The sequence below is a fragment of the Prorops nasuta genome, unplaced genomic scaffold (assembly GCF_024137725.1).
Source record: "Prorops nasuta isolate Cenicafe-Biocafe unplaced genomic scaffold, Cenicafe_Pnas_1.2 PNAS00022, whole genome shotgun sequence".
Lineage (NCBI taxonomy): Eukaryota > Metazoa > Arthropoda > Insecta > Hymenoptera > Bethylidae > Prorops > Prorops nasuta.
In genome coordinates, this window is record NW_027116819.1 from 867,881 (window position 1) to 884,334 (window position 16,454).

Sequence of the window (16,454 nt, forward strand, 5' to 3'; positions counted from 1 at the left end):
ATGAGTTTTTAAGGAACTGATTTATTTGCTGCTTGGGTATTGCAGCGGTAATGTTGATATTCTCCTGCTGCTCCTGACGGATACGATGATAGTTGTATCTTCTTTTCCGTCAACGCTTTTAAAAATATCTTTATATTTTCTTAAAGTAAAACAAAAGCAATAAAATACCCTATATTTTTCGATTTTTAATTTTTTCCCTTTGGGGGGTTCTAGTTTAACGTAAAGTTGGGCTCCCCATTTTATCTCTAATTTCCTGCTAAATTATTTGAGCATAAAATTAAATTTTTTGACAAAAAAATTAACAAAAAAAGAGCACTAAATTTTCTCATATTCCAAATTTTATTCAGCGCTAAGGGTGGTTCCACCTCAATATACATGAAAATATTGCTGATTGTATCGGTTTGCAAAGTGCATACGATGCTTATAAAGACTTTCAACAGAGGAATGGTGGTAAAGATGTATGATTGCTGGGTTTCAAGGATATTAACTCGAACAAATTATTATTCATATATTATGCTCTCGTAAGTCATTAATATATATGCATTGATTTTTATGGAACAGCATAATTTTGTAATCTAGGTGCACTAATATTACACCATAGAATAAAGCCATTCTACATCGAACTAATTGCCATGAATTTTCAGAAGCCAGATTGGGGGGAAACTTTTCAAATCACAATAATTTTGGTGATGTATTTGGTTGTTAACCAGGCACACGCATGAATTCTTTAAAACATGCTGCATTTTGCAATAATCAATTTATACTCATTCTAAAATTATTGTAAAACTTGTAATAACGAGCAAAACAATATAGAATGAAGATATTTTTTGTTAAATTTCAATCTCGTTGCTATAGAATTAAATTTATGAACAAATGAGTTGTGGAAAAAGTCAAGACTTACCTATGACATCACCCTTAAATTTTCAGCAATATACGTGACAACGGTGACATAAAATTTGTGATAAAATTGACTTATTTCTATCAATAAATGACGCAAAGCTATCTTTATCTTCCTTTCCATACGTTATAAAAAAGAACTTTGATAATTCAAACCACTAATATTTAGGTGATATATTTTGTAGGAAATAACGTATATATTTGTAAATTTTGAAATGTAACAGTTGAAGGAATAAGAAAGTGAGAAATATTAAAACTAGTTTGACTTTAAATATGGGTCAGTCTTTAATTTTTATTTTATTAATGTAAGTAATCTCTTCATAATTAATTTTCATTTTACTTACATATAACTAAAGTTTAAAATATGTCATTGTTTTTTTAGAGCGATAATTCTTATTATAAGAATAGGTTATGCCCATGAGGTTTGCATAACAGAAAAATGCATAGAAATTGGTAATAATATGAACAGCTGTTTAACAGTGAACGAGAATTTCTAACCCATAACATTATTTTTTTTTAAGCAAATGAATTCAAGAAGGTAATGAATACTTCGATTGATCCATGCGATGATTTTTATGGATACATGTGTGGGAACTGGAATAAATACCATCCGGTTTCTAATAATGATCCGTACCGATACGTTGATAAGTTTTCTATTTTGGAAGACCAGATGCGTCGGCAAAAAATTAGTAGGAAAATATATAATGAAAATTGCATATTGTTTCATAACTAATCGCGAATAATATATATACATACTTCATTTAGATATTTTAACAAACACATCAATATCAGCGAGCAGTGAAGCTCTAAAAAAAGCCAGGGAACTATTTAAATTATGTATGAACGTGGGTAAGTTTTTCATTTGTTACACATAGTTTGCCATGTAAAAATAAGAATTTTCAAAACTACATTTTCCATGATATTAGAAACAATTAAAAAGGATGAAGCAAAGAGTTTACTGGATAATTTGAAACAGAATGGAGATTGGTTATTATTGAATCCAGAATCTGTATCTAGTTATAAAATGAATTGGCAAAAATATCTGAAAATGGAATATCAATTTTTTCCATATAACCCTTTCTTCAAATTAACTATTTTCTATGCTCTGCTGCATGTCAACGTTCGACTGATTATAGTATGATATATTGATCTAAATATGTGTAGAATTTTAGATTGAAATTTAGTCAGAAGCAATAATGAATTTTGGATTTATAGATTGAGAAACCTATAGTATTTTTGTCTGATTTAATTAATGCGGACGACCAAAGAAAGAAAAAGGGAATCGCTGCTTATAAGGAGTACATTTACGACGTTGCTTCGTACCTTAGAAAAGAAAGTGGTAAACATAATGTTCATATGGGTATGGACAAAGAGATTGACGAATTGATCGAATTTGAACTAAGTTTAGCTAAGGTCATAATTACTAAAATCCTTTTAAAACGTCATGAAAAATCTGGAAAAAATGATGAGGAAACTGTTAAATTTCTGCACTGTCGTTCAATAAATGTAGCTTCTAAACAGAATGGAAACGGTTTCATATAAACAGTTTTTCGTGGTGTTGGAGCAAACCTAGTATAATCAATTTAAAATGCATTAATTGATTATATGAAAAAAAATCCTAAAAATCATTGAATCTGTTTGTTAACTAATATATATTGTTACAGACTATAGGAAGCACAAATAAATTAATGACACTTGAGGAATTTCAAATTTATTATAATAACATTGGAGGAAATCACTTAAATGCTAAAGTAATTTGAATCCATTAAAATTATCAACCCAAATTAAAAAAATGTAATTTGTTTAGTTCCTCTTTTAGATAGACTGGTTAAAAACAATACAGATATTATTTAAAGAGGCTGGAATTGCATTTTCAACGTCAGAGAAAGTATTAATTAAGGACTTGGGATACTTGGAGCATTTAGTACAGATTTTAAAGGTCACCAAACCTCGTACAATTGGTAAAATAAATGACAGACCCTCCATATTTAAAGACTTAATCAAATTCTAATTGTACGTTCCATTGTTTACTGTAGCTAATTACATTGTCTGGAATTTCATACGTTATAACACTAAATACAGTGGCAAAACCTTATTGTCAATAGAAAAAAAATTTAATCATAAAATATACACAGGCGAACTATCAGAATTCAAAAGGTAATTTTTTAATGTTTAATATATCTTATTTTAAAATAATCTTAATGTTTATATTTTTACTGCAGAGAATTCATATGCTTGATGAATCCAAATTTAGATAAAGCTATTTCACTGGAGTATATAAATCGATATTTTATCAAAAGTAACAAAGACAAAGTAAGTGTTTCTAGGTACTAAATTTCCAAATTTGTGGAATAAATACAAGACATTGGTCCACAGGCACAGAAATATATTGACCATATTTTAAAAGTATTCGAAGATGGTTTAAGCAAAGTTGACTGGATGGACCCGGAAAGTAGACAAATATCTGTTGAAAAAGTGCAAGCTATTAAAACACTTGTAGGTTATCCTGACGACTATACCTCAGCTACCATTGACAATTATTATGAGAATGTAATATATATTTTTATAAATATCAGTTCTGTCCTATGATATACTTATCTTTTAATGGTTTCATTCAATAGAAGTAGCAGGTATATGGAGAGCTACTACCAAGATACTGAATAAGATTAACTGGTCGACTTGAAAAGGCCTTTTTTACGTGGTTCATCAATCATATATTTATATTTGTGTAGATTATTATTACTTCCATACCCACAGAGCACCAAATAACTTAAAGACATTTTTAGATGTCTTTTAGTCAATTGGATGACTAAAAGATGTCTATAGGACAACTTTTAGTCAAGTGTGCTGTATGGGTACCTGCTAATTCTAAAAGGAATACCACTAATGACAAAAAGAAACAACATTTTACAGTTTAAACTCGGATCAGACTACTTCGAAAGCATGATCAATTTTGAGAAATTCAAGTATTTCATTGAGTTGGACACATGGCAAAAAACTATCAATAGATCTCAGTAAGATTTTTAAGCAATTGAGAATGTCCAACGATCAAGGAAATATTCATTTTAATAAAATAATTTCTTCACAAATCATACATTTTAGATGGGACATAGAACCATCGGTGGTAGATGCTTTTTACAGACCAGCAAAAAATGTTATTAGTAAGATAACTTTTTTAAAATCCAATGCTATAATTATTAACGATTAAATTCGATTAAAAAATAACACTAATAAGTACTCTTTCAGCTGTGCCTGCCGCTTTCTTGCAGCCCTCTGTTTTTGATCCAGATACACCAGAGTATGTTTCACTATAATCAGATAAATAACTACAATACACAAGAAATTTGAAAGTGTAAAATTATATTTCTTTTTTCAGCGTACTAATTTACAGTGTGTTTGGATTTACTATAGCTCATGAGGTTTCTCATGCTTTTGATCCTCTTGGTTAGTATATAATTCATCTCTTAAAAATATATAATTAGCAATACAAAAAAAACTAGATGTCAAACTCCTATAATATAATTAAAGGTATTACATGTAGCAAAGAAGGAAAGGTTGCGAATTTGTGGCCACTTCCTGTACACGAAACTTACAAGGAAAAAGCTGATTCTGTTATAAATCTATACAATCGATATCCAATCCCAGAACTATTTATTGAAGGGAAACCTGTTCACGTAACTAAAATCATAATGAGTCAATAAAACTTAATAATATACCCGATTCTCTTTAAAAATTTAATCAAAACAATTTGATTCTTAGACTGATGGAGAAAAAACTTTAGCAGAAAACATTGCTGACTTGATTGGTTTGCAAAAGTCATACGACGCTTATAAGGACAATCAAAGGAAGAATGGTGGTAAAGACGTGCGATTGCCGAGTTTCCAAAAAATCAGCTCTGACAAACTATTTTTCATGCACCATGCTCTTGTAAGTATTTATTAACTTTATTTCCATTTTTTGTTTGTTTTAACAACGTTATCTTTCAGTTTAGATGCAATAGCATGACACCAAGGAATAAACTTTACAAGCATCGAATTGATAGCCATGCATCTCCAGAAGTGAGATTGATGGGAACTATCTCGAATCACAAGGATTTTGGTGATGTGTTTGGTTGTAAACCAGGCACACCTATGAACCCTTTGAGTTCTAACAAATGCTTCATTTTTACGTAATCATGTTTCTGCTGCTTCTAGAATCGTTGTAATACATGTGGAACAAAATGGAAGCTACTATAAAATAAAAAAATTATTTTGTTCGACTTCTTTTTCCTAACCAGTTATTTTTATCGTAAAACGACTCGTGAAAAGAATATGACCATCGGTCTTACATTAATTCTATAAGTATTCAGCATTATACATAAATATAAAGACATAAAAAATGTTATAAAATCAATTTATTTGCATGAATACACGAAACGAAAGTCACGTTTATCTTCCTCACGATTATCAAAAAACCAAAAAAACATTGATAATTTAAGCCAATAAAATTTCAACGATCCAGTTGTGAAATAACTTTTAAATAAATATTTGTTTAAGTTTAGAACGTTATTGATGAAGGAATTAGAAAGGTTTCAACTACACTAAATCTGGATTGATATTAAAAATGAGCCAGTTTGTAATCTTTCTTATAACGACGTAAGTAATCTAGTCCTAATTGATTTTTAATTTTATATTGTAACGAAGTTCCCCGTTACGTATACGAGATACAGAATAAAGAACATAAAAGCTACCGAACAGTGGATAGTATTAATCCCTACGTTACCGACTCGTGAGATAGGCTCACGAGTGGATTATAGCTAACGTCAAGGATAGACTGACCGTTGACAGGCAGAGTCCCGGATGAAAAGACCGGCGCTCCAGTAAACGATGTCCAGGTTGTCCTAAGAAGTAAGGTAGGGCCATGCCAAACAACCCAGGCAACCTGAGATAAAGAGAAACGGCCTCGGGGAGTCCTAAAAAGAATGACCGTGTCTATAATTCTCCACGAGGAGGGGAGATAGAACATCGAGTCTGACTTGAACGCTGGTTACGCGCTTCAAGCAGGCTGCGCGACCATGGGACTGTGTTGATGTGTCCGTGCGAGCTGGTGAACGCGTGACGCGGCACTCAGACAGCCATGGGTCCGTTCGCGTACGTGAGATGTGTGCTATAGGCCAGCCTGCACGTACGTCATGACTGGATACCGGCCAATGCATAGTGGGTTGTGCAGGGGCGTAGTTAGCCCGTTGGAATGTGTCCCGGTGCCCTCCGTAATCCCATAGGCTTGCGCTATGACTGGACGGGCCGCGAACATTGCCTCCGTGGTGGTCCGCTCCTGGCAGGCTCTATGCTTTGGCAAATGATACCGCATGTTCCCGCACTCCTCACCACCACCTGAGTATGGGTGGTGAGGGATAGATGTATGCCTCTCAGCAGATAGGTCTGCGAGGCTCGGACTTCCGCAAGGAACCCTCCCCTCTCTTCACGACCTAGCATACTGAGCGACCCTTGATACCGCTACCGTCCAAATGCAAGGCCGCAGGGCCGTATAAGATGCATAGAGAATGGAGTCGAAAGACTCCAATGATAACGTAGGGTTGTTGGCCACCCAACTGACCAACTGGCGCCCTGATACCGATAAAAAAGGACGGGCGAAGGTAATGGGAAAACCCGTAGAGTGAGTGGCCCCTCACACTGACGGGAATAACGTTACAATATAAATAACTATACAATGAGTGATTACTGGTTGATCTTTTAAAACAATTCTGATTTTAAGATTGGGTTATGCCCATTAGGTTTGCAGAACAGAAAAATGCATAGAAATTGGTAATAATATGAACAGCTGTTTAACAGTGAATGAGAATATCCAGCCCTTAAAATATTATTATTGTATTTTTGTAGCAAATGAATTCAGTAAGGTAATGAATGCATCGATTGATCCTTGCGATGATTAATGTGGATATATGTGTGGGAACTGGAAGAAATACCATCAAATTTCAGAGAAAGACCCGGAACGATTCATTGATAGTTATACTGTCTTATATACTAATGTGGATTTGCAAAAAGTCGGTAGGGAGATAAAACACAATAGTAGTAAACAAATTTATAATGAACTATGAATAATAAATGGTTTCTTTAGATATTTTAACAAACACATAGATAGCACCAAGTAGTAAAGCTTTAAAAACAGCCAGAGAATTATTTAAATCGTGTATGGACGTTAGTCAGTATTTCATTTCAAGATAAAGAATTTTTTTGTATAAAAAAGGAAATTTGTAATGATTTCTTTGCTGATTTTAGAAAAGATTGACAATGACGAAGCAAAGAATTTATTGGCTTCTTTGAAGATAATGGGAGAGTGGCTTTTGTTGACTCCAGAACCTGCATTTGGTCTAAAAAATTTCTGGCCAAATATCTCAAAATGAAATACCAATTTATCACTGATAATCCTTTCTTCAAATTGACTATTGGACAACATCCAAGGCGTTCCAATATAACATTAATTCTCGTAAGTAAATTCCGTTATAAAAGTACCATTAAATTTAGCCAGAGTCAATAAAAATCTTTTGTTTTACATGTAGTTACAGAAGCCTACTGTATTTTTATCCAAAACAGTGGAATTGAATGATCATGTTAAGACTTGTGAGTTATAAAAGCTTATAAAGATTACATTCGTGACGTTGCCACGTATCTTCGGAAAAATAGTGGTAAACGTGATGTTCTTCCGGGTATGGACAAAGATATTGATGATATGATCGAGTTTTAACTTAGTTTGACAAAGGTCAATCATAATATTTTATGTGCATACACATAAAAACTATTAATTAAATAATTTTAGCAAATAGATATAAAAATTTATTGAATTTTTAAATTAATATACAATATTTTAGTTATAACCCAATAAGCGTGATATAATGACTATTGACAAATTTCAAGATTTGTATAATCGTATTGTAGGAAATCATACAATTGCTCAAGTAATTTCAATCGATTAAAATGATGACCTTCTTATTGTACGTCAATATTGAATTTCCTTATTTTTTTAGGTAGGCTGGTTCGATGCAACACAATTTTTATTCCCTCAAGCCAAAATTAAAATTACAAGATTACACCAAGTACTGCTTCTTCACTTTCAACACTTTGAGCATTTGCCAGAGATTTTAAAAGCCACCAAATCTCGTACAATTGGTGTATAAATAAGTGATCATTTCTTGATTCATCAATTCAACATTATTGTAAATTATTTTACCTATTTTTGCTATAGCTAACTATATTGATTGGACTTTTGTACGAAGTAGTATTAATTTCAGTGGCAAAGGTTTAATGTCAATACGTGAAAAATTTAATGAAAAGGTATATAGAGGAATAAGGGCAGAATTCCAAATGTAACTTGTTATGATTGGAAATACTTTCCTCGGAAATATTTTTACTGTTTACATTTTCACTCATAGTTGTCACGTGCTTCATGTATCCAACTTTAGACAAAGCCATTTCTTTGGAATACGTTAAACGATATTTCATTGAGAGTAATAAAGACAAATTAAGTATTTTTAGGCACTGCATTAGAATTCATGGGATAAATTCTAAGCATACATTTACAGACACAGAAAAATATTGAATATATTTTCAAAATATATGAAGAATCTTTAGTAAAATTGACTGGATGGACTCGAAAAGTAGAGAAATCAATGTGGAAAAAGTGCAAAGTATTCAAACATACGTAGGCTATCCTGATGATTACAATCCACCTATTATTGACGAATATTACAAAAATGTAATATATTTACACTTATGCAACTCTTTCCTTGAAATTTATCATATAACGAATCGATTAATATTTCAGTTTAAGAGGGGAGCTTCGTGTAACACCACGAAAAATGAGCAGATTTTGGGAATTTTTTTCAGGGGTAAGGAAATATATAATCGAATCGCTATTTTTGCTGTTGATTGTATGTATTCTCAAAAGTATTATCATATTTTTTTTACTTTAGTTGTGTTGCAAAAAAAGTTACTTAACTTTAATGTTAAAGTGTTCGCAAGAACACCCTCAAACGGCGTGACGTGTAGCTTCTCTAAAAAAACAAAAATTCATGTTTTCCTTTTTTAACTACAATCCTAATAAACTTCCCCTCTGGATGAACCTTGTTTCATTGAAAAAAATGATAATTTAAACATAAGTATCAACTGTGAAAAATAAAGTTTAAATTTGACCATTTTTTGTTCATCTTTAAAACAGATTACTGATTACTGATTCGTAAAATATTTTTAGTTTAAGGTTCATCTATAGGGGAATTTTATTACCTTTAAAAAAAATCAAAAATTTTTAAATCGGTTGAGAACTTCTCGAGTTATGCGTCACGCCAATTCGGAAAAAGTGGTTTTGAGAAAAACGCGTTTAAAGTTTCCAGTGGAAAAGAGACTCAGCTGACGGATGATAACAGGATCGATAACTGTTGACTATAACAAATATTTTTACCAAACTTATATGAAATATAGTCTTAGACAATGTATGAAAAGAAGGTTTGACTGTACACAGAAATAATGAAAGCTATTGTTTCTAACGGAACAGTACGCTCCGCAAGCAATATTATTGCATGACGCACAACTACAAAAATCTCTATAATTATGTATTCAGTTCGAATTTTAATGTAATAAATTAAAGGTAATATCTTTAGACTATGTACTATCCACATATGAAAAAAAAATCGATTTTAAAAACTTATTATACAAGGCTCCCCCCCTTAAGCTTGGGTCACACTACTTGGAAAGTATGAAAAATCTTGAAAAATTCAACTATTTGGTGGAATTGATCCAATTGCCAGAAGATATTAATAGAATTCAGTAAGATATAAAATATAAATAAATTCCACAATAATCCAGAAAATATTCTTCATAATTAAATTTTTCCATCATGATAATTTTCACAGGTGGGATGTAGAGCCAACGATGACAGATGCTAGCTACAAAGCAGGAGCAAATGCCATGAGTAAGAACATTATTCTAAATCAATACAAAAATCTTTAATATTTAAAAAAAATTCAAACGAATGAAAACAACGATAATTATTTTTCTAGCTGTGCCTGCTGTTATTTGCAGTTTTCAGGTTTTCATCCTGATTTACCAGAGTAATCTGTACTAAATAGATAAAGAAAAAACACATGAGCAACCTATGAAACAATTAAAATTATATTTTTCTTTTCAGGGTACTGCTTTATGCTATTTTTGGATTTATAATAGCTCATGAGATTTCTCATGCTTTCGACAGTATTGGTTAGTCTATTTCACCCTAATTATTTAAAAGTAGTAAAATAAAAAATATTAAGCCTTCAATTTTGCAATATTATAATGCAGGTGTTAAATGTGACAAAGAAGGAAATGTGGTTGACATATGGCCTCCACACATATACGAAATTTACTTAGAGAAGGCTAAATGTTTTATAGACCAATTTAATAGCATTCTTGTCCCAGAGCTGTGTAGTTCAACGGAGTCTGTCTATGTAAATATATATAGTCATACTGAACTTTGGTAAAACTTATTGATAATCTCCATTATTCTTGGAACTTGAAATCGAATCAATTTGATGATTAGTCTAATGGACGACTTACCTTATCAGAAAATACTATGTATATTAAGCTAGAATTTACCATTAGCGCTAAATAAAATTTAGAATGTGGGAAAATTTACTGCTCTGTTATTGCTAATTATTTGCCAAAAAATTTAATCTTTTGCTCAAATAATTTAGCAGGAAATTAGAGATAAAATGGGGAGTCCAATTTTACGTTAAACTATAGAACCCCCTAAAAGGAAAAAATTAAAAATCGAAAAATAAAAGAATAAAAATGCAGGGTATTTTTAAACTTTTTTTTGCTTTAATAAAATATAAAAATATTTTTAAAAGCGTGGACAGAAAAGAAGATACAACTATTAACGTATCCGTCAGGAGCAGCAGGAGAATATCAACATTACCGCTGCAATATCCAAGCAGCAAATAAATTAGTTCCTTCAAAACTCATGAAGTTAATTAATGATATCACTTTATCAACCTAGAAAAGTTGAGCAAAAAATATTTAAATAAACTGCAATAGAGAATAGCACCGGAAGAGTTAACCTGAGCCTTTGTTTCAACGTTTATAAGCCCTGGGCCAGCAAGAAAATCCATTCTTTGAAAATATCTTGTAGTAATTAATTTCAACTATTTGGGAGCCAAAATAATCGAGCAAAAAAATAATTAGCCATGATAAACCACTCTGAAGATCGGTATATGATATGCATATGACGTATATTATTTCTGATTATAGCCTATCTTCGTCAAATATTTTTTGCTTAACGATTCTGGCTTCCAAATAATCGTAATTGATTACTGTAAGAGATATCTCACAAAAAACAAGCTTCGCTTGTAAAAAAAGGACGGCAAGTACATAAGTCGTCTCCAGCATGATTAATACAATAATATAAAATATTTTAATTAAAAAAAATAGTGAAATCCAACTGTTAGGCAAGTATAAATTTTTACCATGGCAAAAATTGAAATTTTGAAAAAAGTAAATAGTAACACAAAAATTACTTGCCGGGCCCGTTGTATGCAATCGTATTAAATAGCCGCATTTTTAACCTACGAGATGACGCTGAAGTTGGCAGCAACTTTCCAGCAGCAAGTTTCGCTAGCGAGACGCTCTGAACTTGCGCGACACCCGGTCTACGCTGCTCTTATTAAAATAAATAATAAATGTTTTTACATGCACTGCCAAATAGCTATCATGAGCAATTATTCTTAAGGCAACATAATTTATTCTTAAAACATTAATTGCGTAAATTAATCATTAAAAATAGTTTATTCAGGAAATTTATTTTCCGAATCTTTTAAATCATAATTAACTAAGAAATAAATTTTTTTAATTTTTTTAAATGACCCCTCCTTATAGAAAATTTAACGCTGAATCCAATGGAATTCCGTTTTTTAGGGAACGCGGTCTCCTTAATACTTTTTTTTACATAGAAAGATCGTCAAACGCTTAAAATAGGTTACAGTGCAGTACATCATTTCCAGGCTAATATCTGATAGGAAATTTTTTGAATGTTTTTAAATAACTACTTATTTTAGGAAATTTCATGCTGAATCTAATGGTATATGATTTTTTGGAGAACGCGGTCTCCATAATCACATTTTTTGCATAGAAAGATCGTCAAACGCATAAAATAGGCTACAGTGCACCATTTCCAGGTTAATGTCAATTAATAGGAATGCAACTAATGTTATAATTGTTATTCAACTTTTTAATAGCTTACACTGCATATATATTGGCTGAATGTCATCATTTAAGCATCTTTTAGTAAGGGCATAAGTGAAAGATGTTTTTTTTTTTAAATGACATTTCGTCGTGTTTGCTCCATGGGATTCTATTGATTAATTTTAGTACACATAGAATAAGATGATAAAATATACATTTCTTTTACGTAATAACAATTTTTTTATATTACATATGAATTAACAATATTTTTTAATAGACGCACAATATATCAAAGTATTACTCCAACCGTTTGGTGGCTTCTTTATAGGCTTCAGACTGCAATTTCTTAGATTTTCTTTACCATGGAGATCTGCAATTTCTTCGAATATTTTTACCCTTCTATCTCGAATCAATGGTCGATCTTCCTGTTCCATTATTAATTTGGCTATACTTTTACGGAAACTATCCATATCATTGTCGTTAAATACAATATAATTTCCCGAACAAATCATGTACATGTACCAACACAAATGCACACCACAATTGGCACTGATTGTTCCATTTTTTCTACATTGTCTTGAAATATCTTTTGGTATATGGCAAAGCTATTCGTTCCAATTTAAATTTTGCAATTGCTTTTGTTTGAAGACTTGCTCAATAAAGGAACACATGTTATTTACTAAGTTTTTTGGAAGTAATGAGTGTAAAGAATCTAGGGAGAGAATATTTTTATCTTTGAAATGAATAATTGGTAATGTCCAGTGTTGTTTCGAATGATCATAAACAGGTGCCAGCCATACATTTGCATTACTTATTTTTTGACTAGTAACCCATTTTTGATACCCTTCAGAGATACATAGCTAGATATAATTTTTGACACTAAGAAAGTATCAAAAATTATAATTTTATCGATATTTTCTAGCATATATTGGCACAGAACACCAAAACAATTAACTATTGCATCATCAACGTAAGCATTGCTTTCCAAAGATCGAAAGCTATCTTCATTTACGATAACGTTGCCTAGATTTTTATACAAGGAAGGAAATCCTTCTGGGTAAGACGTGTCAGACGATATAAGCTTAAGAGCTGTTGCTGTGCTGGAATTAATTTATTCATATGATTGTACTGTTATAACCGCTGGATCATCTATGGATTCGCTATTTGAATCGTGTTCTACGTTAATGCCCCTAAAACATGATTGTTGGGAATGAATTGACACATCATGTATTAGTCCACTTTTTGAATTTAGCTCAATTTTAATTTCTTTATTACTTTTGAAATATTTATTTCGATATTTTCTTTTACGGCACCATTTTTCTTCTATTAACGATATATCTTGACGAACAGCTTTTGTTGATCTTGCTCTGTATAGTTTATATTTTTTATCTAATAATCTGCCTTTCAAAATTCTTCCCATTTTTTGAACAAATCTAGGCAATAAGATTTTTTTCTTCTTCAAAGGCAAATCATTTTTTAAAGTCTTGAAAAAATTTTCAACAGCAGCGTTTGATTCTCTCCTTATGTTGAAAGATTTCAAAATGAGTGGTAACCACATTGGATAATAAGGAAATAAATATTTTAAAGTATACTCCATCAACTGTTTATTATAAAACTGTTTATCCTGTACATTTGAGCTACTACGTTTTCCTGTAGAATTGTAAAAATTGAACTTTTCTTTAAAAATTTTAGCGAAAGGAGAAGAATTAATGGGAGACGTTTTTTCCTGTCGCTCATCTGCATTTAAAATGGTTTCAACGTCTGATAATTCAGATTTTAATAGATCTGGATCATCTACTGAGTCTGATGATGAATAGCAATCGCTATTAGGAATATTTGTTTTCAAAATATTCAATTCTCTGCTTCACACAGCCGTCCTCTTTTTGTAATCCAAAAATTTTAACAAAGTGTTCAAAATATTCAAAGGCCTCTTCGAGCTCCGTACAATGAATGAATTTCGCTATTGCTTGTGTAGCAAGTTTCCTATGTGATAAAATTGGACAAATTGCGGAAACTTTTTTTATGAAATTCTTTAAGAAATGCGACGAGCAAATATGAATTTTTGTTAATTGAGAGAATGACTAAGATTCCTCTCCATTTAATATGCTCATAACAAATAATAAGATATTGCCATATATTTATTTTATTAAAGGCTTCTGTTATTGCCTGAATTAATGCCAGACTGAAGTCCGTTTCTATTTTCATGACAGTGGGTCTACGCTTTGATAATTTTTTAAGCTGGTAATCAAAAGAGGATAAAAAGGACACAATTGTTGGAATGTCATGATTACTGCTTATCAATTCTGCTATCGGTAAAGGACTTAAGCTAGTTTCTTTGTCAGGAAGAATTAAGGCATAATAATATAATCTTTTTGAACAATTTATAGGTTGACGAATTATGGAACCTGTAGCATCTAAATGAAGATTGACTGCTTCTTTTGGTAAGGAAAGTAAATATTCTAGCTGCATTTGTGTAAAAAGGACTGTATAAACTGGATATACAGCATAATGTTGTATATACCCAGAAAAAAGTTTGCCGGGAAAAATTTCTTTGAACTCCTCTATTAATTTGTACATAAATAAAATCGAATCAGAATCGAGATCATCAGCTTTGTTACAGTCAGATGATATTTTTTGCATAACAGCAAAGGTTGGACATGACGTTAAATCTCCTTCATCATAAAAACGTTCATTACCATCTGCTATTAACTTAAATCGTTCAAGACTAGGAGTGCTATTGATGATTGCTTTTCACAATTTATTTTTTTCTTCTCCTTTTGTATGTCTTCTGCAAATTTCTTGGGTACTGTGTTTAATTTCCTTAGTTTGCCTAATATGCATCTTAGTATTAACAAACGGATCTCTGATAGGCGTTATAATCGTGAAATAATAGGAAGAGTAATTTTTATATTTGCAAGTAGCTTTTGCATAAAAATAAACTCTTGTACGTCCAACATCATTTCTGCATCTACTACAGATAAAATTTATTACACAAGAATACTTTTTCTTAAAAATTTTATATAACTCATCTGTCCAGCCTGGCCTAAGAATATGAGAATTACTCCAGTATTTCATCCAAAAATAACTAGGAATATGTAATACACTATTTGTTTCTTCTTTATCCGAAATAACTGAGTCTGTCTTTTCTTCATTTTCTACGCTATTAATTGCATTATCATTTAGTTCATTATTTTTCGAAAACACAGAAGTAGTACTTTCAACAATATCATTGGAATTTGTATGTATCTTGAAATTCTAGGTTAAACAAATTACCGTCTTCATCTAAACAGCAGCCTTCGTTAGACAAAGTTTTTATTTTATCTAATGCCTCAATTTGTTTATTTTTTTCAAGCAAAAGTTTTTGTATTGTGAAAGCATGTCAGGAAAATATCATATAACAACTTGGCGTATATTTTTTAACAGTTTTTTCACTGTAGCTACGTAAAATTTTTCGGCAAATACATTGGTATATATTATTCGGCGTTTTATAACACGCTTTGTACAAAATCTGCATAATTTCGTCAATAGTTTTATTTTCATCAAAAATGGACGGAATAACTTCTGCTATATTCTCAGGCGTGATATGCATTCTGATCAATATTTGTAATAATCGTTATTTAAATAAGACCTGCGATATAATTTATCAAAATTATTTTTACATAAAAATACAATACCGTCAGAAATTATTTTGTCATAAAAAATTCAAAACGTTTTTAAATCAATGGTGCTGAAGCTGGCAGAAAGTTTGCCAGCAGAAACATGTTTTTTTTACAAATTAAAGCGAAATGAAGTAAAGAAATCACGTTTTTGAACTTTCTGCAAAGAATTTCCATAGCAGGAAATTTATATATTTTTTTTCAATTGGATATTCTAATAAAGAATTAAATAACGAAGAGAATGGTACTATTTCCATCGGAGATCTCGACTCCCTTAATAATTTTTATGAACGAAAAATGATAAAATGAAGCAAAGAAATCGCGTTTTTGAATTTTCTGCAAAGATTTTTTCATAGCAAGAAATTTTTTTCTACTATACATTTTGATAAATAATTAAATAACGAAGTGAGTGGTCTTATTTTCATCGGGGATCTTGGCTCCATTAATAGTTTTATTTAACGAAATATGACGGAAAATACCACCGAAAAACTTGAAGAGTTTAAGAAAACGCGATTTTGTTGCTTCATTTTGTCATTTTTCGTTCATAAAAATTATCATGGGAGTCGAGATCCCCAATGTAAATAGTACTATTCACTTCGTTATTTAATTCCTTATTAGAATATATTTCTTTGAAAAAAATTTTAAAAATTTCCTGCTATGGGAAAATTTTTGCAGAAAGTTTAAAAACCGCGAT

General features: G+C 31.2%; 2 protein-coding genes across 3 annotated transcripts; both read left to right on the plus strand.

Annotated features, from left to right (window-relative positions):
• The first annotated feature begins 1,073 nt into the window (after positions 1-1,073).
• On the plus strand, positions 1,074-5,145 carry LOC136781182 (neprilysin-11-like). Of its 2 annotated transcripts, none has more exons than XM_066739969.1 (18): positions 1,074-1,202; positions 1,280-1,350; positions 1,419-1,586; positions 1,663-1,746; positions 1,824-2,032; positions 2,113-2,310; positions 2,562-2,648; positions 2,717-2,858; positions 2,934-3,054; positions 3,120-3,210; positions 3,274-3,447; positions 3,811-3,911; positions 4,000-4,058; positions 4,144-4,195; positions 4,274-4,341; positions 4,426-4,571; positions 4,657-4,824; positions 4,884-5,145. In XM_066739969.1, the coding sequence occupies exons 1-18, from the start codon at positions 1,171-1,173 to the stop codon at positions 5,067-5,069; spliced, it is 2,157 nt and encodes a 718-aa protein (XP_066596066.1). In that variant the 5' UTR covers positions 1,074-1,170; the 3' UTR covers positions 5,070-5,145. The 2 variants fall into 2 exon arrangements, with proteins under 2 accessions (XP_066596066.1, XP_066596067.1); XM_066739970.1 differs by having other exon boundaries at positions 4,889-5,031.
• A 4,032-nt stretch (positions 5,146-9,177) lies between these two features.
• LOC136781442 (neprilysin-21-like) lies at positions 9,178-10,405 on the plus strand. The gene is made up of 6 exons (XM_066740351.1): positions 9,178-9,537; positions 9,607-9,716; positions 9,803-9,861; positions 9,950-10,007; positions 10,078-10,145; positions 10,227-10,405. The coding sequence occupies exons 2-6, from the start codon at positions 9,646-9,648 to the stop codon at positions 10,403-10,405; spliced, it is 435 nt and encodes a 144-aa protein (XP_066596448.1). The 5' UTR covers positions 9,178-9,537; positions 9,607-9,645.
• Positions 10,406-16,454: the final 6,049 nt, after the last annotated feature.